We start from the raw sequence: 23,521 nt of genomic DNA, 5'->3' as shown, positions 1-23,521 counted from the left end.
GGGAGCTGCTGGCAAAAGCTTTTGCCATCCTAACCCAGCCCAGGGTAAAAGCTGCCCTGTTTTCTCATATTTTCATCATCTTGCCATCCCAAAGATTATTAACTCCTGTTTGCTGGAGGTGTGAGGTGCTTCTCCTCTGGAGAGCCATGAATCATTTCCCAACACAAACACAAAAGCTGTCATGGTCATAAACCAGTTATGGTATTTACCCAAAGTTAATTTGGCTCAAATTAACTGCAGGAAATACTGGCGGGATCCGACTGATGTCTGCAACTCTGATCAGAGATAACAGCAGAATAAACAAATAAAACAATTTCTCCCCAAGGGAGGCTGCAGCACCTCCTCCTGCCCATCCACTCTGATCCAACAGCTGAGAATCCACAATTACCTCACCCCTTGGAAGAGTTTTTCCCTCTTTACCAGAGAAATTAATTTGGATTTTTTTTTCAAACCAGAAGGCATTTATTTTTTGAATTATGGATGACACCAATAAATCAGGGACAGACTCCTTTATCATTATTTACCTCGTATTTCCTTGAGACTGCACAGCCAGAAATGATAAACACTTAGTCTGACTGAAAACACGAGGAAAAGGATGTTTCTGTTAAATCTGGAGGCCCAGATTTGGCTTTTTAGTCTGATTCCCAGTACCAGTGAGTGACTGACCAAAGGGTAATTGCTTCCTGTGCTTCACAATCTCCTGAGCTTCAGCTGCTGCCAAAACTGAGCTCCTGTGACTATTTCTGCAATAATTGAAAGAAATTCAGTGTAATCCCCATTTAGTGAATGAGGGTTTCACTTTACCCTGGGATAAGTCTGCCTATGAGCAAATGCCAAGAAGAACTTGATACACTGGAAGGTTTATTTTGATTTAAACCACGATAATTTGCTCAAGTGCCTACATCAAATCCATTCTTAATTTCCTGTCCTCATATAAAACCAACTGAGAACTTCAGGCTGCTAATATATAATTTAATTTTTTAATTTTACAGGAGAAAATACCCCCTGTTGCCCTGTTAGTCTGTTGTCCTAAATAAAACAAGGGATTTCTTTGTTGTTTTATTTCCTCACATTTTCATGCTCTTTTTTTTCTGAACTCTTGTATTTTATATCTGTGCTTTGCCATGTTATGAGGAGTAATTTGCTTCCAGGAAATATCCAGTTTATTTCACCCTGCTCTCAGCATTCATCTACTGTTCTTTTCTAAGGAAGTTGCTGCTTTCACATGTTTTGTGTGGATCAGGAGAGACTGGGAACTCATTCATTGGTTTCCTTTTTTTTTTTCATTAAGGAAAAAAACCCTTCCCACAGCATCAAAGGTAAAAAATTAACACACTGTGCACACAATTTTGCAGCTGCAGCAGAAAAATAAAGGTTGCCAAACAAAGCTTTTGTTTAAACAAGTGACAGACATCTATAATTATCCTCAGTGCTGAGCATGAGGACACAGGAAAAAGGGATGGGGAGATGTGAGCAGGGCACAGAAGGCACTCCAGAGTATTTGCTGGAAGAATGATTTTCTTTCCAAAGGATAAAATCCTCAATTACATCAAAATAAAAAGAGTACTTGAAGCTCCCCTGTTTATTCTTTTCTTTCTGCTTGGGTTGTTAATTTTCTCTATACTATCTCTTGTAACTGGAAAGGGAAACAAACCCTTATGACCACAGCCTGTCCTATGTTGTGACAGTGATGCTTAAGAAAAAGTTATATAAAATACCTCTTTAAACAAGAGAATATTGATATTATTTACAAATGTGCTGTAGCAGCATATGAGGAGAAGCTCATTATTTAATTTTCAGATGCCACATCCATTTTCAATCCCCTCAGATTGTTCTGTGGTTTATGACACAAAACAGGGCAGCATCAAGTGGCTTTTGCTCCTGAACCTACTTCAGCTACCTCTGTATCAATACTCTGATCTCATTCTGGTTTCTGCTGAGTAAACTCCATTTTGTTCAATAAAAATACTCCTAATTTTCATGAACAGGGATGGAAGAAAAGACCCTGCATTCCCTCAGCAGAGAGAGAAACTGTGACACATTTTGCCACCAGTGTGGTCGAAGTCCATGGTCCTGTAGAGTCCCTTCTGCCAGTCTGAGGAACAAGGTGATAAGGGTCAGGCTTGATCTTGATGTTCTCTTATTTATTTACAGACTCCTCCACCTCCCTGGACACAACCTGGAAAAAAATCAAATGATGGGAGGCTCCTTCCCTTCTGAGAAAAGAGCCCCTGGCACAAGCTCTGTGTTTACACTTGCCTGGCTGGGATCTTCCAGGATCTCTCACAGCTTCTTCTCTGCCCTTTTAGCTCCCCACACAGCTGAGGTTTGCCCAGTTCTGCTCAGATTTGCCCCAGACCACGTTTACTTGGTCAGGTATTAATATCTGAGTACTTTGGGGGGGATTGTCAAAGCCTGAAGGGCATTCATTCCACCTACAGATTTTAGAGGATTTTATCCTTCTATGATTCTAAGCAGGATTTGACTATCTCCTCATTCTGGACGTGCATCCATTTCGACACATCCAAAATTATTTTTAGCTCTAACATTGCAGGTGTGAGAGGTAAAATAAACTGAGTGGAGATGTCCAGCTGTGGCCAGGGTGGCAGAATGTCCCTGAGCAGGTTTCCACACAGCTCCACGTGGCAGAGGCAGGAGGGCAGGGCTGCTCTTTGGGGCAACCCAGGTCAGCCAGAACCTCATCCAGAGGCAAATTCCAACCCTTGGGATGGTGAAATCTTGCATTTCCCTACAAGCTGGGCACTGCAAAGCTCTGCAGACAGAGTTTTTCTCCCATTCCAGGTTTTTCTCCCATTCTGTCACCCACAGGGGCTGTGCTGGGTTATCCTTGACTCCCTGTCCTTGGAAAGGATAATTCCATCTTCAATGGCTCCCTGTTTTCATTCCTATTTGGCTGGTAATAATCTAAAATATTGTGAAATTTTATGGGAATAATTCCTTTCTGTGCTTGGCCTGAAAAATTGCAGCTCTGACTTGGATGTGTTTGTGCCATTGATGTGGATTTTTTTTCAGTTGGAGGAAGAGCAAACATGTAAAGAAAAATAGTGTGGGATTTCCAGGCTGGATTTTCACATAAGGTAACAAAGTTACTGGAAGCACCCCTGGAACCAGCAAGAGAGTAACATTCTTTTTCTTATCTCTAATAAATATGGGTCAGGAAAACATCTCTGTCCTCACCCAAACAAAAATTTCAGCTGGGCCTAAGTGTGAGCAGAGGAGTAATTATGGGTCTTTGTCACCATTTTTAGTCTACACAAAATCAGAAGATGTTTTTGTGACAAAACCTGCTGTTGGCATCCCTTGTTCTGCAGCTCCTCACCTGGAGGCTGCAATGCTGCTGTAGTAAATGCTCAGAGCTAAAATGTTTCCTCTCCTGGGCCCAGCCTTTCTTAGCTGCTGGATTTTGGGAATTCCTCAATTTGAGCCCCAGCTCGGGGCGTTTCAGCTGTTCCTGACAGCGCCTCTTGTCAATCAGTATTCAAATATACAACTATTCAAATTCACAGCAGGTATGCACCAAGGAGATAAGAACTTTCTCCTTGCATTCCAAAGAGTTTTCTGTCAAACCTCCTGTGTTCTTAGAACCAGATGAGGGGGAAAAAAACCACCTCTAGGAAGCACATGTGGAACAATCATCAACTAGCCAGCCTCTGGAGAGAATGCAGAGCCAATGAAGAAGGCAGCGCAGGGACAGGTTGAAAATTAACTCCTGGGTTGGCTCCACCTCTTAACCAGCAAAGGGTGCTCTCAAAATGATTTATAAAGAAGCCTGGCGACCCCTCGGTGGGCTCTGCATCCATGTGGGGTTTGGTTCTCCGGATGCTGATGCGTTCTTAGGCTGCGGGAGGCTCTGCTGAGGAGCAGGGAAGGTTTGGAGGTGGCAGCGATGAGTGGGGTGAAGGTGACAGCCCTGGGGTGTCTCTCCAAGCTGCTGAAAAGCCTCAGGGCTGTGCCAGCACGGCCCTGCAGCCTGGCTGCCTGCTCCCGGAAAAACACCAGGAATGCTGCCTGTAAGTCCCTGCATCTCCTCCAAATCGCTGCAAAATGGGAGAGGCTGGGGTGGGAAGAGAGCTGGTGTGGTTGAGTGTTGTTCTTATTTATTAGTGGATTAAAAAGGGGGATTTGGAAATATGGCTGAAAATTTGGAAAAAAAAGAAAAAGTGGATAGAATGAAACAAGTGAAAATATTTTGTGGAATTTCAGGGTTCCACCTTATGTTTTCTATTTCTGCTGTCAGTGGCACTATAATTTTAGTGACTCTAACCTGTGACAAAAAGCAATCATTACTTGGGAGGCTTGGCTTCTTTCAATGAAAACTGTTCATGAGCATAATTCAAAACACATTTAGCCAAATTGATTCTGACTCGGAATTTCATAGCCACTGCAGTGTTTGATTTGAAAAATGAGGCCTTGAACAAGCCACAAACCCCTCCAAATGTGCTGTACAGACCTCCAATAAATTACTTTGAAGTGCAAGACACTCCCAGGATGTTAAAGATTTAGTTATTTAAAATACTGATTAACTTGCTTTCAGATAATATGGGGCCAGCCAGAGATAGTGTCTATTCACTGCTGTGAAGATAATGCCAGCTGGAGAATAGCAAAGAGTAATTTCTTGGAGCTAGAAAAACCTTTTGTTTCTTATTTTTTTCCTCTGCAAATTTGTTCAGCATAATAACTTCTGCCAAAGAAGAGAGCTGGGTTCCTCTTTTAACACTTGGTGGTTGCCCTGGGTAAGAGGGATCCCATTGCAAGAAGAGATCAGACAGTTTGTTCCATCTGAGGAGCACTGCTGATTGAATGAGCCACAACTGGTGTCTATTTTTACTCACATTCCTTTTTTCAATTTAAGACAGATACTGTTTACTCCTTCAACCTTTCTCTCCTCTGTGCCATTCGTGCAGGAAATGCCAAAACAAACTGATTTGGGAAATCCCTCTTTTTGGAATGGCTGTTTTTGGCAGGCACGGGGGGAACAGGAGCTCTGAGTGAGGCAGCCTGGGTGTTACTCCACAGTTACTCACACTAGGTTTAAACAACTCAAAGGCTGATAGTTTCTGGAGCTTTTGGATTCCCCTTGTGACCCTGCAAGGACAAAAGGCTTTTCCTGCACTTCACTGTAGAAACACCAGGGAGAATTGTGGCACGGATGTCAAAATTCCCAGTGGTGTGGAGGATAGGGAGTGTCAGTGCCAAGCTCTGAGGTATCTTGTAATGACACATGGAAGTGGAGGATTCAGACAATGATTTTTTAGAATAATTGCTGGAAATGTTCTCCCTGGGGGTTTTAAAGCCTAATTTAGTAATTATTAGCAGAGCAGGTATGAAATGAATCTTTTCTTTCTTACCATTTTAGAAGTAGTTACAAGAAAAGCGAATCCTTCAAGTTTTGGGGTTTTTTTTATCCCAAAGAATTGTACAAGTCCTGCAGAGCCACACAATCCAGGTGTGCCATCTCCAGGCCTGCACATACAACTGCAGTGCCTCCCCAAATTGTCCAGGAGTTCTCTTCCAAGCCCTTCCTAAGCCTGCATGCATAATTTCAGCAAATGTTTTTTATACAGGAGAAGATAAAGGCTCTGTTTGCTTTACCTCGCCAGCTGGAATTACCTCCCCCTTATCTGGGCTCAGCCACTGCCTCCTCAGCCAAGCTCCTATCTCAGCCAAACTCTGTGGAGGCAGAGGAAAAAACTCAACATTTCCCAATCTGCTGTGCTCCCCTGTCGAGCTGGGAGCACCCTGGCAGCTACATCTGTCTGATAAAAAACCTCTGGGCTGTTTATCAATAAACTGGCCTAAACCACAGCCCCCGTCTGACATCAATTCAGCAGAACTTTCAGCACCTTGTCACCATGGGCCTGAGCCAAGCAGTGCTGTTATCCTCCAAAATCTTCATTCGGACCAAAAATCTTCAAGGAAATCAACCTGTCTTGGATTTCCTCTGCAATATTTGGTTCCAGTGGCTGAAGCAGAACTGTGGTCCTTTAAAACGATTCTTTACTGAGTTTCAGCAACATTTATATTTTATTTTCTTGTTCAGAATGTGTTACCATGGCAAACAGGGCTTTATTTCCTTCCCTTGGGTGGGGTTTCTCAGCTCTTCCCACCACACTGTTTGCCCTGTTTATCTCATTTGTAAAGAAATCAAAGCACTTGATTCAAGAGGTATTTTTGTTTTCAAAGATTAAAACCTTTATTTTCATCTGGATCATGATTCCCACCCTGAAGCTTTTGATGCTTGCATCAATTCTAAATGGACTTTTAAAGAACAACTTCAAAAGCTGTGATTAATTATGGGAAATTACTCCAAAGATTTGGACTTTTTGGATGGCTCTATATATCTGGGTAAAGTGGGAAAAAACCACGGGGCAAATGTAAGAAGCCTCCAAACATGATAAAATTAAATGAAGCATCACTGTGTCTGATGGGGATTTTTAAAAATTCCTAAATAAATGAGGCACAGATTGGGTCTGCTTGTGGCAGATCCTCTTTCACAGGCAATTCACATCTTGGTCAGGCTTTTTGTATGACAAAATTCAGTTTACCAATACCAGAGATGGGTGTGTGACGAAGGCAAACACCAGTGCCCAGGCCTTTCCTCAGTGAGCAAAGGCTGCAAACTGCACATTTAGTTCTAACTCTCACCTTTTTTAAAATTAACTTTGGCCATTTGAAAACTCGAAGGTGAGGTTTCTATTTCTCTTGCCACACAGATTCTGCATCACTTGAGCTCTTCCCTTTCTGGTTGTGGAAACCACTCTGGGTTCAGGAACAAGAGAGAGCCCAGCTGGAACCTCCCAGCTGGCCCAGAAATGTAACAATTTGGGGGAAACGAGGGGAATATTGTGATCCTGCCTGCTGCTGCTCTCTCCAGCTCTTGCTGCCTGAGAGCTGCATCTCTCTTGCATAAATCACCACCCTGAGCTACCTTGGTTAAGTGCTGGGAACAAGGTTTAGGGCTTAGGCTTTATTTTTTTTTTTTTTTTGCACAGGTAGTTTTGTCTTTCTATCTGCAGTTTCCAAACCAAACCATCTCCCTGCCACAAAGCTCTTGTTTGGAAGGGTATTTTTTTGGAAGGATTTTTAAAATTTAGTGCTAGAGTTTTACTGAACTTCACGCTCAGGAAGAAGTAGCATGTGCAGAACTGGACGGAGATTCTGTGAGTGATTCAGGAGGGAAACAAAAGCGTTGCAGTTATTTATTTAAATTTTGTATCTTACCAGCCCATGATTTCTGTGAGCATGCTGTAAACTTCCTTTTTGTTGTGCTGTTCAGCCCACAAGAAGTGACTTGCTCTGTTAGTGAAAAACTCTGTAAAAAAATCTTCACATTTTTCAAAACCTTGAAGGATCAAACCACCAAAAAGCTTCATGAAGCTGGCTTGTCTTAATGGTGGCACAATGTAAAGCAGTGGAGCTTGTGGCTTTTTATTTCATCAGCTTTAACATACAGAAAAGGGATGGTTGTGATTTTCTGTAATTACACAACCAGGTGTGGATGTAATTTCTAAGATGCCCAAGATTATCAGTTGAGGACTTAGAGGACATCCTGGAAGAATGGAAAGAGGGAGAATGGTGGAGGGATGTCAGCAGTTTGTTGGTAGATGAGAATAAGCCCCAGTATCTCTTGTTTGTGCTGAATATAAAACGCCTGAAGCCCATCTGGGCTGTCCTGTGGTCCATCAAACTTCAGCAGGACACATCTGTGCTAGAGAGTTGCCTAACCATGATCAATAGGCTGTTAAACTGTGATTAAGCTTGACTGAATCATGATGTTTATGGGCAACAGGTCTTTTCAATCTCATTAATTATCCATCTACAGGAAGCATTCTGTTGAGAATAGTAAATTAGCCACCCTAAAAAACCCTGGGAGTCAAACCAAAAATTGATTTGCTTGCAGTTTTGCTACACAAAAGAGACTCTGCAGGGAGGAAGTAAAATGAAATTTAAACCCAGTTTGACATCCTGACATCACAAGCTGTTTGTACATCTCCTGATGATCTGTTTGTGATCATGCAGCCACTCAAAGCAAATCGTTGGTCAGGTTTCAACCTCCTCTTACTCAACTCAGGAGTTCTTTAAACATGTTATACTGTGAATGCAATGGAAACTTCTTATGCAATGTGGGTGAAACAGGGCAAACACTTCTTGTGGTTGAGTAGCTGGTCCTGTCTTCATTTCAGTAAAACATTCTCAGTGTTACATCAAGTTCCTTGTGAAAATTCAAAAGTACAAGATTAAAAAAAAAAATCCCCAAAAGAGAAATGCAGATTTTCAAAATAATTTTAAGAGAGTAACTAGGAAATACAATTGTACAGCAAGAGGAAGGTCAGGAGCTAAGGGTGGTCTGCTCCTGGCTGCGCAAGAGAACAGGCAAAAATTGGAATTCTTGCTTTATCTCTGTGCTTTCACTGATGCTTTCAGCTTTCTACAGGATTTCTTTTTAATCCGTTTCATTGAGATTTCTCTGCTTCAGGCAGTGTGAGGTGAATACTGAGTTCAGTTGAGTTGACCCTTTCACCATCCAAGGTGGGACTATTTTGGCCTCTTGCCTTTGTGACAGCCAAGGAAAGTAAACATAAATATTAACTTTTCATAACGTTTCCAAATGTGGCTTGGAGAGGGGACCTTGCTGTGCCTGGGCCACCCAGCTCTGTGCATTTTTTTGGTGTGAGGGAATAAACGCTTTTTTTTAGGATGTTAGGGTGTTAGGTGTTAGTGGATGCACTTGGTGTGAGGGAAATAAATGCTATTTTGATGTGAGGGGACATTTTTTGGGTGAGTCGATATCTTTCGAGAGGATGTTCTCGTTGTGAAGGAATGAATCCCTTTTGATGTGAAGGGCCACACTTGCTGTGAAAAATGCGTATTTTATGATTGGCTTTTCGCAAATGTTACAATAAATATTATATATGTAATGTTAGAAAGTTATGCTGTATTAATTCTCTTAAATAGGGTGATAAATGTAGTTTTAGGTTACAACATAATGTTAAAATAGAAACTCTGTGATATAGGATTTGTTACAAGCTCAAGAGAGAAGATGAGATAATCAAGAAACTCTTCACACAGAGATGACAGTGAAGGGGGCCCATAAAAAGTTACTGCCTCCTTATCAGAAAAAACAAACATTCTTCCACCTTCTCTCCGTCTTTGTGGAACCAACAGTATTAAGAAGTTAACAAAAACCAGAGAAGTTCTTAATTTGCAAGGAATTTATGCATCATGTATGAGATATATGAATATACATCAGGCTAATGCTTTTAAAGTTATTCCTTTGTTCACAAGGCATGCTTTCCGTGACTTAGTGTCCGAGAGCATCCGGACGTCTAAGTCTTTGCTTTTTATTGTCTTATAACTGTCCTAGCTCTAAATTTTATTACTCTAATTGTATTACTATTGTTATAAATGAAAATTAGTCCAGCCAAATTAAAAATGAAATAATAAAAAATTTATTTAGGATCGAATTCTCTCTGAGCCAGCCACAAGGAAAAGGACAGTGACGAGCCCGGGTTCGGCGCTGGGTGCGTGACAGGAAGGACAACTCTAAACTTTATTACTCCCATTGTAATATTATTTTTATAACCATTTTATTATAATTAAACTTTTAAAACCAAGCGATTGGCGTTTTTCACAGCACCGGGGCTGTCACAGCGTGAGGAGCCGCCTATGGCAGACCCAGCCCGGCCCCTCGGGCCATGGTGGGGAGGCCGTGCCGGAAAGGGCCGGGCTGGGCTGGGCGGCTCCGCGATCTCCGGCCGCGATGCTGCCGCTGCTCCGCCGAGCTTGGGTGGCTGCCATCGCCTCTTCTTCATCCTCCTCCTCCTCACAGCGGGGCAGCCGCCGGTGCAGCCTCGGTGCCTGCTGCTCCTACCGCCTGCGAGACGCCCGTGAGTGCCGCTCTCCCTCAGCGCGCCCCGCCCGCCCTGCCGCTGTCCCGCCATCGCTGCCCAACTTCGTGTGGGAGCCGCAGGGCGCTGCCTGGCTTTGTCCTCCGCTGAAACATCTCCCTGATGTTTTCTGAAACACTGAAGTGGCAGTGTTTCAAATATCTTCCCTATATATTTTGCGCCGCCTTTGCCTGAGTTGTCCTTATGGAGCGGCGTAGTTTGCACCTCACTGAGGGAAACGGGGGCGGGGGGGGGGATTATTTGGCCACTCCTCGTGTGAGTGGTTTGAAGGTTTAATTTCTTTCCAATTGCTCGTTTAAAATACCTTTTTAGGTATTTTAAATAAAATATGTTTTTTGAAACACTGAAGTGGCGGTGTTTCGAATACATTCCCTATACATTTTGCCTGAGTTGACTATGGAGCGTCGTAGTTTGCGCCTCACTGAGGGAAACGGGGGTAGGTGGGGGGGGGGGGGAAGTTATTCGGCCACCCCTCGTGTGAGTGGTTTGAAGGTTTAATTTCTTTCCAGTTGCGCGTTTAAAAGACCTTGAACAGTCGTATCTAGTGAAGATACCTGTGAAATGATGCTCGAAGCATTGCGATTTGGGGTACAGCAGAAAGACTGTGTGCGGATCACCGGGTGAACAGCCCACACAGGCGGCGGGTCTGGTTTTAAGCAGAATAAAGTCCTGTGGAAGCCATTCATGTACCTATCCTGCTTATGCCAGTTTGAGGGGTCCAGGCTGCCCCCAGAAGTGCTGGGTTTGGGTTTGACAGGGGTGGGATCAGCAGGAGCTGTCTGCACAAAGCAGTTTGGTCAGGATTGGGGGTTAGCTCCTGCTACAGGAGCTCTGGACCCCCTTTGTGGAGTAACCCCTGTGCTTGAGTTTTCTCCTAGAGAATGTTTTGCTTCCCAGTGGGAATTATCCCTTGTCTGGAGCGCTCCCAGCTCAGCTGGTGGTGCTGATGTGGAAAGAAAGCTGTAAAACAAAGCCACCTTAAAATCTGGCAATAATAGGAAAACATTGTCTTTTTCTGGGAAATAAAGGGACAGAACTTTCTGCAAAGGCAGAAGATACTGACATGGTTCTAAGTCAAATTACTGCACTTCCCTGTTTGGCTTTGAGTCATGCAATTGGAATGTTTTATTTTTCTTTCGCTTTTCTGTGCACTGCTGACTCGAATTAGCCTTTTGTGACACAGCACCTTCCCTTGCCAGAAAGTTCTGTATCCTGCATTAGCCTGACTCTCCTCCTCATCTTGCAGTGCATCCGCTGTGGCAGAGCCCACTGACAATTCCCGGAGGTACCCGCCAGTCTCCCATCAACATCCAGTGGAGGGACAGTGTTTATGATCCCTTCCTGAAGCCTCTAAAAATCAGCTACGACCCCACCACCTGTCTTCACATCTGGAACAATGGCTACTCCTTCCTGGTGGAATTTGATGATTCTACTGATAGGTCAAGTAAGTAAAAACTCAGGGAAAAAAAAAGTCTATTTAAAATAAATCTATTAAAAAAAAATCTATTTAATGTCTTGTTAATGCTAAGAGACTTGTGTGATGTAAGACCTGCTGTTGAAAATGAATGCACAGGTAAAAAATACTGGGTTTACAGCAAATGCTGAAGAAATTCTATACAGACTTCATACAGTGTTCTTATTACCATGGGCATTGTGCACAAATCCCTTGCTGTATGTTGAAACTCCTTTCACAAGCCTCAGGGCCGTGTCTTGTAGGTTTTGTAATAAACTGTACCCACACAAGTCAATCTTCAGTCATTTCTATGTGTACCTACTCAATTTGAAACCTGATTCCCTCACTGCTCTTTATTGAACTAATCTGCCACTTATCTTTTGTGGTGTTAATAAAGATATTTACTGCACTTGAAATAATCAGCAGCCAAATGAGTTGCAGTTGGAAAGCATACAGCCTTATCTGTGTGGGGTTTTAGGGAGTGAAATAACACTGAGCTCTGCCCTCGGGAGCAGGTGCTTGTGTATTCCTGTTGTTTTAGGGGAAGCAGGAGTGCATGGAAGATCCAACCATGCATTCCAGCAACTTCATGCGAATAAACCTCTGACCTGAGCGGCTCAACCTTTTTAAAGGCTCAACAGAGTAAAAAAATTGACTTAAAATCAAGATATTGCTCCCAAATCCCAGATTTTCTGTCCACTGTTGCTTATAAAAGCTGCCTTTAGCAAAGGATATTGCAGAATATGAAGATACTTCATAAGGGTGGGTGAGCTGGTAGCAATTGATCAGGGCTGTTGTGAAGCACATGATTGCTCAGCTTGTCCTGCAGGAAAAAACTGAAGGACCCTGAGCAAGTTTGAACCTGCTGGATTGGAGTAATTTATGTTTTAAATGGCTGCTCACCATGAGAGCTCCTCCAGCTTCCTGAGGGATTTAGCAATACCCTCGGGGAGGGAGCCTCCAGCACACCAAACAAACACTTTGTCTTCACAACAGCAACATTTCTGGTTGATGTTTGGACAGAGGCTGATAAAACATTGCAGAAAAAACGGTGGTGGTGGAATGCAGGGAGCTTGTGTGATGTTTGGGGCTTGTTTTGTTTTCCTTATTTCTAGCTGTTCACTTGGAATAATCCATTTCCAAGAGGGAATATCCTTGCCCTTGCTCATTTAAGAACTGGTTTCATGAAGAAGTGCTGTTTTTTTCAGTGAGGTTGGGTTAGGGGACAGACATTACTTGATTTTAAGTGATTTTAATTTACTAACTTTAGATTTGCTTTGCTTTCTACTAAACAGCCTCTTGCTTTATAAGCCACACCCCACTATCAGTTAAGGATAAGATCCTGAAAAGTGTTTGGGAAAGGGGAATTGCCTGTAGGGGGTTCAGAAATATGCAATATTTAATTGCACAGGAGCAGTTGTTGTGGCATAAAGGCAAGGCTGGAATCATCAGGCCTTTGAGGCAATAGCTCACCTCTGAAAGATCTTACCTGCTTTGTCTGTAAGACTTTCCTTGAGGTAAATCTTTCCCTGTGAGCATTTGCTGCCTTTTCATCATCCTCATCTTCCTTAAATGAATTCAAGTCCATGAAGGGTAGGATGGCATCAATCAATCAGTGACAGGGCTCCAAAATGACAGAGCAGCAACAGACAGTGAGGAGTTGCTGTATAACCCCCAGTTTTCAGGTGCCTGCCTCTCTCCTCCACCTTTCTCTCTTTACTCTTGCTGTTTCTGCTTTTTCTCACTGCCAGCTTCTGTCTAACAATCATAGAAATCCAGAGAAGAAAGCTTGGGAACAAACAAAAGCACCACAGTCGAAACAGAAGATGAGAAAGACACCCAGGATAGACAAAAATGCCTGAATCCTGACATGGGGTTTGCAAGACTTGGGCTAAAGCTGAAGGTAGAGCAGGAGGAAGAAGAGGGTGAGGGGAAGGTATGTACAGCATGTGGTCTGTCTGTGTGTGGTGCCACCAGAAATTAAGCTGAAACAGAGCCAGGGCTGCAAGAAACACCTGATGTGATTCTTGTTGTTAGAGCCTCTTAAACTTCAGTTTTGTTTTGAAATTGTCAAGGTTGTAATTTGAGAACAAATGCTTCTGAAGGGACTGAAGTTCCTGTTTGTTTCCTGTCACTTCCTGGTGGCCACTACAGGAACCTGACTCTCTCCATACGTGTCTGTGCCTAAAGTTACTTGTGAGGCAAATATTCAAGTGGATGTGGTTACTAACACAAATTTGTAGTCACTTGTGAGTTTGCACCATCACATACTCAAGAGTGGATTGTGTTAGAGCACAGAAATTCACTTCTGAGAGGCTTGGCTGTGTGACCCACATGTTTATCTCACCCCTTCCCTAGCACAGAATCCCAGCATGGTTTGGGTGGGAAGGACCTTAAAGCTGATCCCATCCTACCCCTGCCCTGGGCAGGGACACCCTCCACCACCCCAGGCTGCTCCAAACCCTGTGCAGCCTGGCCTTGGACACTTCCAGGGATGGGGCATTGTGATTTTCCAGTGATGGTCAGCATTGCATTCATGCCCAGATCTCAGCAGCAGGGGATGAAATTAATTCAATGTCACTTTGCACAGCTCGCTTTAATTTATTCATTTTTCACAGACAGGCCTGGCTGGATAGGATTTCAAACCTGATGGCTGGCTTTCAGGAAAAATAATACAAGAAAATCTCTTAATGCCTCTCATTGTTTTCTCCTTAGCATGGAAGTGATTAACTTATTTCCAAAAGCAGTTTTGGGATTAGGTGCTTCATACCAAGGTTTGCTGTATAACTTCCCCATGTCTTAGAGTTCAGTGTAAATCAGCAGATGCTGATGGTTTAGTGCTGGACGAACCCTTTGACAAGCTCTTTTCCAACCTAAATGATTCCCTAAGTGTTATTACCCCTTGGGAAGCAATTAGAGTTTCTCATTTACCAGATGCTGTGATTTCACAATTAGCAAGATGACTTTGCAGGATGGTTTTGGTCCAGGTAGGAGGGAATGAGTGGAAGCAGAAAGCTGGGCATGGACTTCTTCACTCATGTGCTTGCAGAAGGATGGGAGGCCTTCTGAAATCAGGAGAATGGACTGAAGTTTTACCTTTACAAATTGATGAAAAGGGCATTAAATCTTCCAGAAACTTGCCCAGTAGCAGACTGGATGTTTAAATCCTTCCTGAAAAGTGTGTAGGCACAACAAAGCATATTTCTGGCTGACCTTTGCTTGTGCAGTCTGGAAGGTGTGTAGAAGCAGAATAAGATGTTTGGATTTTTGTAGCTTGCAGAAGATTTGAACATTTGACTCGATATCCTCATTTGTCTGGCATGATTTGCTTTTTGAAGTCTTGTCATGAGAAATGTCAACACTTTTCACAGATCATTGTAGGGATGTCATTGAACACATTTAATAGATGTGTCACTGCTGTGTCACCTGGTCAGGCAGTCCTGACACTCCTGCTCTGACAGAGGGGTGAGAATGTGACACTCATCACTGTGACTGTGCCAAACTTGGTGTCACCTGGGAAAACATTCCCTCCAGGGGAGATGGATGAGGAGACTTCACTCATCTCCAGTTTGGTGCAGGGAAAACCGGGAATGTGTTTGCTTGAATAATTTGGTCATGGCAAAGCGTAGATAGGCACTGTTTGAGTTCCTCCACCTGATGCTTTTTCACGGGCAAATTTTTTCTAAGAATTTACTTGTCTGGCCAATTCTAAATCATATTTATTAACATGTGTGCTTTGTTTTGTTTTCTAGCCATCGTTGGAGGCCCTTTGGAAAACCAGTACAGGCTAAAGCAGTTCCACTTCCACTGGGGAGCTATCAACGACTGGGGCTCAGAGCACACAGTTGACTGTAAATTTTACCCAGCAGAGGTATGAGATGAAATCCTAAACAATGCCAATACTTGTCTCAGGTGTGTCTGTGAAAACTCCCAAATTGAGGAATTGCAGTTTCTTCTGAAGTGCTACAGCTCACCTGCTGTTTTATTCTTTAAAAATTCATCTTCACTATGTTTTCTGGAGAAGAACGGCCTGAAAACTGGACATAATCCATTACTGAAAGTTAAAAATCACATTGTTTATTGTTACTAAACCTTTCAGAGATTGTCACCCACAAAACATACACTAATTACTCTTATAAAACACCACTTTATTTTCTGTTTGCAACTGTTGAACAGTTACTAAAATAACAAAACTTGGATGCTTAAGTAACTGCTGAGAAAGAAAACGTCAATAAAATGATGAAGTCAGTGAAAATGTGGAACTGACAGCTTTGACCACAGTTTTTTGCCAAAGGAGAAGAATTTGTCAAGTGATGATGGGTTATTTTTAAGGAGATTTTCTCTCCTGTTGGTGTGTTCATGGTGGTGCTGCCAGCTTGGCAAGATCCTCGTTAACAGGGAGACTGTGACTAAGTTTTTGGGCTGGGGTATTTATTTATCACACAGAACTCCTCAATGTATTGGCTGTCTGCAGTGAAGAGGAAGACTGCTGTGTGCAGGAGGATGTTCCTCAGGAGGACAGGGTGCTCTGCTCCTCCTGGGAAGAGAGGAAAGAGGTGGAAGACTGAGCTTTGTCTGTGCCTTTGGCCAGCATTCATGGAGAGAGACTCCCATGGACTAAATCCCTTTTATAGATGGGAAATTCAGTGTGTCTGACCTATTTAAAGCAAAAACCAAAAAAAGGAAGGGAAGGACCATTATTTACCAAGAACACTTTGTTCCTTGTCCTGTGGTTTCTGAGGAGCTCCCTGCAGTGCCTCACCCTGCCCAGGAGCAAATGCAGCCAGGATCAGAAGTCAGGTGTGGTGTCTGTGCTCTGTGCAGGGGTTGATTTCTCCCTCACTCCTCTTTCAGCTGCATTTGGTGCACTGGAATGCTGTGGAGTACCCGAGTTTTGAGGAAGCTGTGATGGAAGGGAATGGCCTGGCTGTTATTGGAGTGTTCCTAAAGGTAATTTTGTTTTGTGGGACCAGTTGTGATGGGGCCTTTCTGCTTGCATTCTGTTAAAGCAATTTAGGGCACTAAGGGAAGGCTGAGAGGGGATCCATCAATCCATATCAGTGTTCCCAGGGGGTGTCAGAGGATGGTGCCAGGCTCTGTTCAGTGCCAGTGACAGGATGAGGAGCAATGGCCAGAAGCTAAAAAAAGTTTCACCTCAATGGGAAGAACTTTCTGTTGAGGGTGGAACAGCTGCCCTGGGAGGATATGGAATCTCCCTGTCTGGAGACATTCCAAACCCACCTGGATGTGTTCCTCCAGCTGCCCCTGCCTTGGGCTGGATGATCTCCAGAGATCCCTTCCAACCCTAAACATTCTCTGATTGTTGTTATGAAAGAATACTAAGACTGATAGGTAGAACTGACTGATTACTGATCAGCTTATTGATTCTCCTACCCCTCCCTGTCCCTGCAGCTGGGAGCACGGCACGAGGGGCTGCAGACCCTGGTGGATGCCCTGCCAGCAGTCAGACACAAGGTCAGTGCTCTGAGGTGTCCCACCCATTGTCACCCAGCAGAAAGAACACTTGGAGAGCCACAAAACACCCAGAAAAGCCTTCTTCCTTAGATTTTACTGGGGCGTAAAATTGAGTTGATTGACACCTTGGAAGTGGGAAGGGAAGCTGATTTTTCAGGAGGAATTGGATACTTGAAGCTTTCAAAACCTCTTGAAGAAATGCTGCTCTTGAGATTGTTTCTCCTTTAAGGACATGCTTGAAGTAGGGGTTTATTTCCTATGGGATTAAGGCTTTTTGATTTTTGTCCGCTCTTTGAAGAGGTTATTTGCTTTTCTATAAACACTGAATTTTCTGCTGGGGGAATGGGATCGTTCCTGGCAGGCTCCTGCCAGGAGAGGGAGTGCTGAGTCTCTGACAGAAGCATTTCTTGTTCCCTTCTGAAAGCAGGGAAAAAACCACATCGACCTCTTCAGCTTCTGATCTCATCCAGCTGAAGTCGCTGTGCCTCTACTTCTCACAGGAAGGAGTTTTTAAAATCCAGATAAAACAAGTTTTTATATCAGAGCAGTGACAGCTCTGCCAGATAAACACCAAACACGTCAGTTCAGTGCCAGAAGACCTCCCCAAATCTGAATATACATCTATTGTGACAATATAATAATTTACAGCATGTGAATTTAAAAGCAAATAAGCCAGGATCCCCCAGTATATCCTGAAAATCCCCCTGGAGCAATGTTTGTGTGGGAAATCCTGGGTTTTGAAGCTCCTGCATTCTGTCTGATATTCCATGTGTGGGAATGCACACCTTAAGATGTTGAACCTTCTCACTCCTTGTTTCTCCTGCACTGAATTCCTAATGGCTCGTGAGGAGACAGCAGAAATATTTAACTTTTGCCTGCTCAGCAGCTGCTCCTTACACCTCAACCCCAATTTTACACAAATTTGATGGATTTAAAATAATAACATTATTAATATTCCCAACACCCTATTTCCCACACATAACAGTTCTTAACCTCACTGTCAAGACCAATTTCAGCTTTGTCAGTTTTTTCTCAATACACCATCCTTAAAAATGTTTCTTGCCTAATATTTAGGACACTGTGATTGAGTTTGATGTCTTTGATCCCTCGTGCCTGATCCCTTCCTGCCCTGATTACTGGACCTACGCCGGCTCCTTGACCACTCCCCCCCTCACTGAATCAGTCACATGGATCATTAAGAAGAAGCCAATCGAGGTGGATGAGGATCAGGTAAAAATCTCAATTTTCCTTTCAGATCACACCTCTTGCTGCCACAGAGATGCAATTCTCTGTGAAAAGACAAAAATTCAGTGTTTCCAGAGTTCTGTGACACTTTCAACCCAGGATTTGGGGAGGAATCCTGGCATTAACAGCCACTAATACTGAAAGACCTCTCCAAGATGTTTTTCCAGGTTTATTCAACTTTTCCATCTATTCTCAAGAGTTTTATCTTGATCTGTGCTATACAATTCTGGAAGCTGCCCCTTGAAAACTTGGGGAGTTTTAGGAACTTAGTGGAATTCTCATCATTTTACCCTCCTTTTTGTGGAAGGAAGGGAAAATGGGAAGATTTTTGTGACATGGAGATGGTTAACAGAGAACTGCAGGCATAGTGTGGCATTCCTTTAAACTGGAAAATTTGAAATTGTTCCCATGTTTTCTTTTTTTCCTGGCTCCTTACTCTCATAGCAATGACTTACCAGAATGGCCTTGTGAGCAGTAAAAGCTGATCTGCTGCTGTAGTTATAAATCAGTGAGAGAACAACTTGGAGATTTTTGGGGTTCCCTCTTTTCTGGGTGCCAGGGAGGCTGTAAATGGAGGTTGGATTAAGTATTTGGGTGAGGAAATAGCTCTCTCAGGTGTGCCACATTTGGGATTTAATTTCCATAAGGATGGCAGATGACTGATAATTCTCCCATGCTGGCATGGAAAACGGGACAATCTTTACCAGCAGGTGTGGCTGCTAAAACCCCTCAGAACACACACCTAGCGCTACCCTTGATTTTATTCCCTCTCCAAAACCAAACTCCTGTCCTTTGCCACGAATTCCCCAAGTGGGGGATTCCTGGTGTGTTGACTGGAGCGGCCGTTTGTGGTTCCCAGCTGGAGGCCTTTCGGACGCTGCTGTTCACGTCGCACGGGGAGGAGGAGAGGAGGATGGTGGACAACTTCCGCCCGCTGCAGCCGCTGATGAACCGCACTGTGCGCTCGTCCTTCCGCCCCCAGCTCGGCCCTTAGCTGGCCCAGCACCCCAGCCCTGCCTGCACAGCATTTCCCAGCATTGCTCCTTCTCTCCCTGCCTGCCAGTGCTCCCTGGCTGGCCCTAGGGAAGCTCTGGGGTGGCACACTACTCACACACGGACAATAGATGTAAAAGGGGAAAGAATTTAAAGAGGATTTATTTCCTGACTCCACTATATATAGAATAGTAAAACTGACAGTGGATTGGTGGATTGCCACCTCTCCAGCTACACTGGTTAAACTAACAGTCTATCAATTCCCTCTGCTTACAAAGAAGAATGTAAAACAGTCATTATTTACTTGAACAGTGGGAGAAGATTCAGTAGAAATATATAAGCATCAGCAGGCATAAGAAACTTTTAGAAGAACTTTAAAACTCTCAAAAAAAACCAAAGTAACAGTGGGTTTTTTTTAGTTTTGCTTTATTTTTTAAGAAGTTAATAATATTAACCCTTAACAAATTGAATTGTTCCAAGGCAGGGGTCAAGAAGGAATTATTAAGACAGTTAAAAACAAGGATAGGAGAGCTCGTCCCCTGCTCTTCTCTGAATTGTTCTGTGTTTCTTCAAATGCTCTTTCAGTGCCTTTCATGAATTAATAATCCTGGGTAAAAAAAATTTTTAGAAGCAGGAAGTGAGAAGAAAAGAAAAATATCAGTACCAGATTGATCAGATCCTTTTAGGGAATTGTTTGATGTCTGGGAAGAGAACTAGCTTGTCTCAGAGACATTGTACCTTCTTCCTTTCTCCTTGGATGAGAGGACAAGGACAAAAATGCCATTCCGTGTTTGATGTGGGTGTCACAGAATGCCCACTGTAACTACACCAGGAGCCAGAAGACTTTTTCTAAAACCCTTTAACAACTCTAGAAGCTTTTGGCTTTGGCAGCTTTTGTTTTCCCGTGTTAATAATCTGTCAGTAGAAGGGAGGAGAAGAGAATTCACCAGTGCCTCAAGACTGGCAGGAGCAGCAAATCAGGTGAAAATGTCCAATTGATCCCAGGAAACTGATCACATCAAAGGAAAGCAAGATTAGATAAGGCCCAGCTGACCCTTCCAGTGGGATCAGGAGGGCAAAAACCCAAACTAATTCCTCAAACCAGTGCAAGGAAAGGGCTTTTATTTCAGTAACTCACTGAGCACCTGTGCTCTCATCAAAGTTTTGCCTTGAGATATATTTTCCTATAAAAACACCCAGCTTCAGGACCAGTGGGGACCAGTTTGTTTTTATTGCACCTTATGGTAACAAGGTCCAGCGGGGGTGGAATTGATTTGTGGACCAAGCAGAGCTGCTGTGTGAGCTGCCAGCTCCGAGCCTTTCCCAGGAGCTGTGGTCCAGCAGCCCCAGGGATCAGTGACCTCTCACATCCCACTAAACCTAATTTTCTCTCAGCCCCTTTCTCTCTGTCCCTTCACACTCTGTTTCTGATGAGGAGCAGCTCTGCCTGTGAACTCCCTGTGTGATTTCCATGGGTCCAGTCTCTTTCCTCCCTCTGTCTGATTCCTGGTGGGATTCAGTGAAGCCACAGCCTGGCTTGGCAATGCTAAATCCATCCCTTTCCAATTGGTACTTTGGTTTTTTTGAAGTCCAAGTACTCGGTTTCAAAGCACTTTAACACTTTTCAGCATGACCCTGATGATATTAAGGGTTTGAGATAATGTTGAACCAGTTGAGTGCCCAGATCCTGCCTTTCCTTCCTCAATAGCTCTACCTCAGGCTGTTCTGGTGCCTCAGTTGTGCCTTTGTCCCCTTCGATGTGGCCACTTCAGTTGAGTGACTCTGGCTGCTGAAAGGAAGGAAATCTCCCTCTATCCCAGTGTAGGATATTCCTGTTGGGAATTCAGTGGAGCTCTTTGCTTTCACCACTTCCCCCAAGCCCACCCTGCCTGGGGGAACATTTTCATCCTGGTTGTGCCATCTCCCTTTGGATGGAGCTGGGATTATCCTGGGATAGTGGAAGGTGTCCCTGCTATGCCAGGAATGGCACTGGATAAGCTTTAATGTCCTTTCCCACCCAAACCATTCCATGATTTTCTGATGCCATGATCTCAGCTGAACTCTGCAGGCTTTGCCATCATCACACAGATTTTTAGCTACAAATCCACATCAGTGATGATTTTGCTGGAGAATGATACATCCCAAAACAAAGCTGGAAGGAGTATCTCCAGTCCAGTAAAAATTATTTTACTTTTTGCCTGAATATATAATAATTATGGTCCAGTCATTAAGTCTGAGATACTTATTCAGTGCTGTTCTTGCAGACACTTTCTGAGGAGGACTCTGGAGAAAGATGGCAGCAGCTCAGATATTTTCTACTCATTAATAGAAAAAATTGTAATACAAAGGCATCTTAATGTTGCCTTTTATTTAAAAACAGAACTGTCTCAGCAGCACTGGACTGTAGATACATCAATCTCCTTATCATTTATGAATGGATCTTTTAAAAAGCTTTTGTAATTGCTTTTGTAATTTCCACCGAGATTTTGGATTTCTCTGATCCACTGAGAAGAATCACATTCGATGTAGCTTTCCCAACAAACCCAAAAAGCAGATTATTTTAGGGATCTGCCAGGGTGTAACTGTTTAACTCCAGCTTCTCTGGAGCTCTGTAGCAGTCTCACTCACTGAGTTCTCCATGGTTTGCTCCACTCGATCAGATTTTCCCTTCTGGATGTGTAAATCCCTTTTGAACCACCCTGCATCCATCAGAGGGAATGTGGGATTTTCCCTTCCCAGTGATCCAGTTAAAGTTCTCAGAGAGATTTATTTAAAATTCTCCCAGAGATTTACTTTGTTCAAGTATTGCCATGGAAGCTTTGTTAGAGAATAGTGAATTACCCAGTGATACAGTTAAACTGTGTCCATATTTCCATCAAATCACGCCTATTTTTACTGACATAAAATGAAGAAATTCCAGTTTCAGCACTGATCACTTCAAATACCTGGAAACAAGGTTAATGTAGATAAAAAATAACTACTGTCTTACAAAAAAAAAAAAAAAGTTTTACAGGGTTTTACATTTATTTTACTGTTTCTTGATGTTCTTAATGTTTACTGCATTTATGTATAGTGTTTTAGCATCTCCTTAAGGCAGGCAGGAGATCAGCTGCAGGGTAGATTGTTGGAATTGATCTGGAAATTAACATACTGAGGGTTTTTTGTTTGTTTTTTCCAATTCTAACTTTTTTGTTAGAATGACTTTATTGACCTTGTGAATGTAAAGTTTAGGAAAATAATTGTGTTCAAATCAAGAGATGGGATAGAATTCCTGTGCCTTGTTCTCTCAGTTCTGTGTGGAAAAATTATTTGATTGTTGGGTTAGAGCTGATTTTGCACAATTAAGTTAAAAAGGAATCTTTGGGCTCTTTTGGGTGGCACAATACAAAAGGGTCAAAGCACATATTTGTATTTTCCTTGCATAAGAGTCACTTTATTAGTAAATACTGCCCTGGGAGGCATTCCTGGGGCAGCAAGTCCCAGGAATTAAAGACTGTGCCAGGAATAATTCTGAGACAACTCCCTGCAAAGGGAGGAGAAGGTTTGGAGGTCTGTGCTGGTCTGATCCCAGCTGCCTTTCAGGATTCCTCTGAAATGCTGCTCTCACCTTGTCCTGGGTGACTCACAGTGGGGACACCTTCCTCTGGGGTTGGAATGTTTGATCCCTGTTCCTGCATTCCAGAACTTTCTCTCTTTAGGTGCTCCTGCCCACTTTTGTGCTGCCTTTTCTGTCAGGGATGACAGGAGGGTCTCCCCTGGTTTTGGAAGCTCCAGAACTGGAGTTTGCTTTGATCTCCACAGGGTTTTAGAGGGCTGGAATTCTGCTTTGGATGAAGGGTCCCCTCATGCCTTAATTTGAGATGTTTTAACTTGTATTTCCTGGCACATCTTGGCTTTTCTTTTTTCTTTGTGCATCTCGTTTTTGTGGCCTTTATGATGTTGTGTATTTAATGTGTGTTACCTGTCTGATCGTAACTGAAATCACTGTCTGCAGACAGCACCTGAACAGGGAATACTTTATGTTTTCCTGGGATACAGGCCCTTCCCCAGAGTTTTTCCCTAATGTATAGAACCCTTCAGCTGCTGCATTTTACATTGTTACATTAGTGTGCAACTACAATAAAGGAACAGAGAAACCCATGCCTGTATCTCATTGTGTAATTAAGCTTTTCAAGTTAAAAAAAAAATTAAAAAGTCAAATTTCCTCTCAAAAAAAGATCAGAATTCCTCTCTGGGAATGCCCCAGTTCATAAGGAGCAGAGTCTGATCAGCTGTCAGATGTTCTGTGATACTTCCAAGCTCTGAAAGACTCTGCTGAGCTGTGTAAGAATGAAAGCACAAAGAGCCCTGTGTGCTGCTGAAGGGTATCCCATGATTGCTCACGCCCAGCCAGATGCCACAGGCCATCTCCAGCAGCATTCCAGAC

The 23,521-nt window shown here is 43.2% G+C and overlaps 1 protein-coding gene across 2 annotated transcripts; it reads left to right on the top strand.

Annotated features, from left to right (window-relative positions):
• Positions 1-3,789: 3,789 nt before the first annotated feature.
• Positions 3,790-23,235, top strand: CA5A (carbonic anhydrase 5A). Of its 2 annotated transcripts, none has more exons than XM_030282507.4 (7): positions 3,790-4,031; positions 11,176-11,373; positions 15,135-15,253; positions 16,237-16,332; positions 16,795-16,857; positions 17,932-18,087; positions 18,962-19,234. In XM_030282507.4, the coding sequence occupies exons 1-7, from the start codon at positions 3,908-3,910 to the stop codon at positions 19,094-19,096; spliced, it is 891 nt and encodes a 296-aa protein (XP_030138367.1). In that variant the 5' UTR covers positions 3,790-3,907; the 3' UTR covers positions 19,097-19,234. The 2 variants fall into 2 exon arrangements, with proteins under 2 accessions (XP_030138367.1, XP_030138366.3); XM_030282506.4 differs by lacking the exon at positions 3,790-4,031 and adding an exon at positions 9,688-9,908 and having other exon boundaries at positions 18,962-23,235.
• The last annotated feature ends 286 nt before the right edge of the window (positions 23,236-23,521 follow it).

This window comes from Taeniopygia guttata, chromosome 11 (genome assembly GCF_048771995.1).
Source record: "Taeniopygia guttata chromosome 11, bTaeGut7.mat, whole genome shotgun sequence".
Lineage (NCBI taxonomy): Eukaryota > Metazoa > Chordata > Aves > Passeriformes > Estrildidae > Taeniopygia > Taeniopygia guttata.
Note: the sequence above shows the minus strand (reverse complement) of the source record. Positions and strands in the feature narration are given on the sequence as shown.

Excerpts from the sequence above, each read along its gene's own strand:
- CA5A (XM_030282506.4), top strand. The coding sequence starts at position 9,782 with ATGCTGCCGCTGCTCCGCCGAGCTTGGGTGGCTGCCATCGCCTCTTCT. Across the intron at positions 11,374-15,134 it reads TGATTCTACTGATAGGTCAA|CCATCGTTGGAGGCCCTTTG; the intron begins GTAAGTAAAAAC and ends TTTGTTTTCTAG. Across the intron at positions 16,858-17,931 it reads TGCCAGCAGTCAGACACAAG|GACACTGTGATTGAGTTTGA; the intron begins GTCAGTGCTCTG and ends CCTAATATTTAG.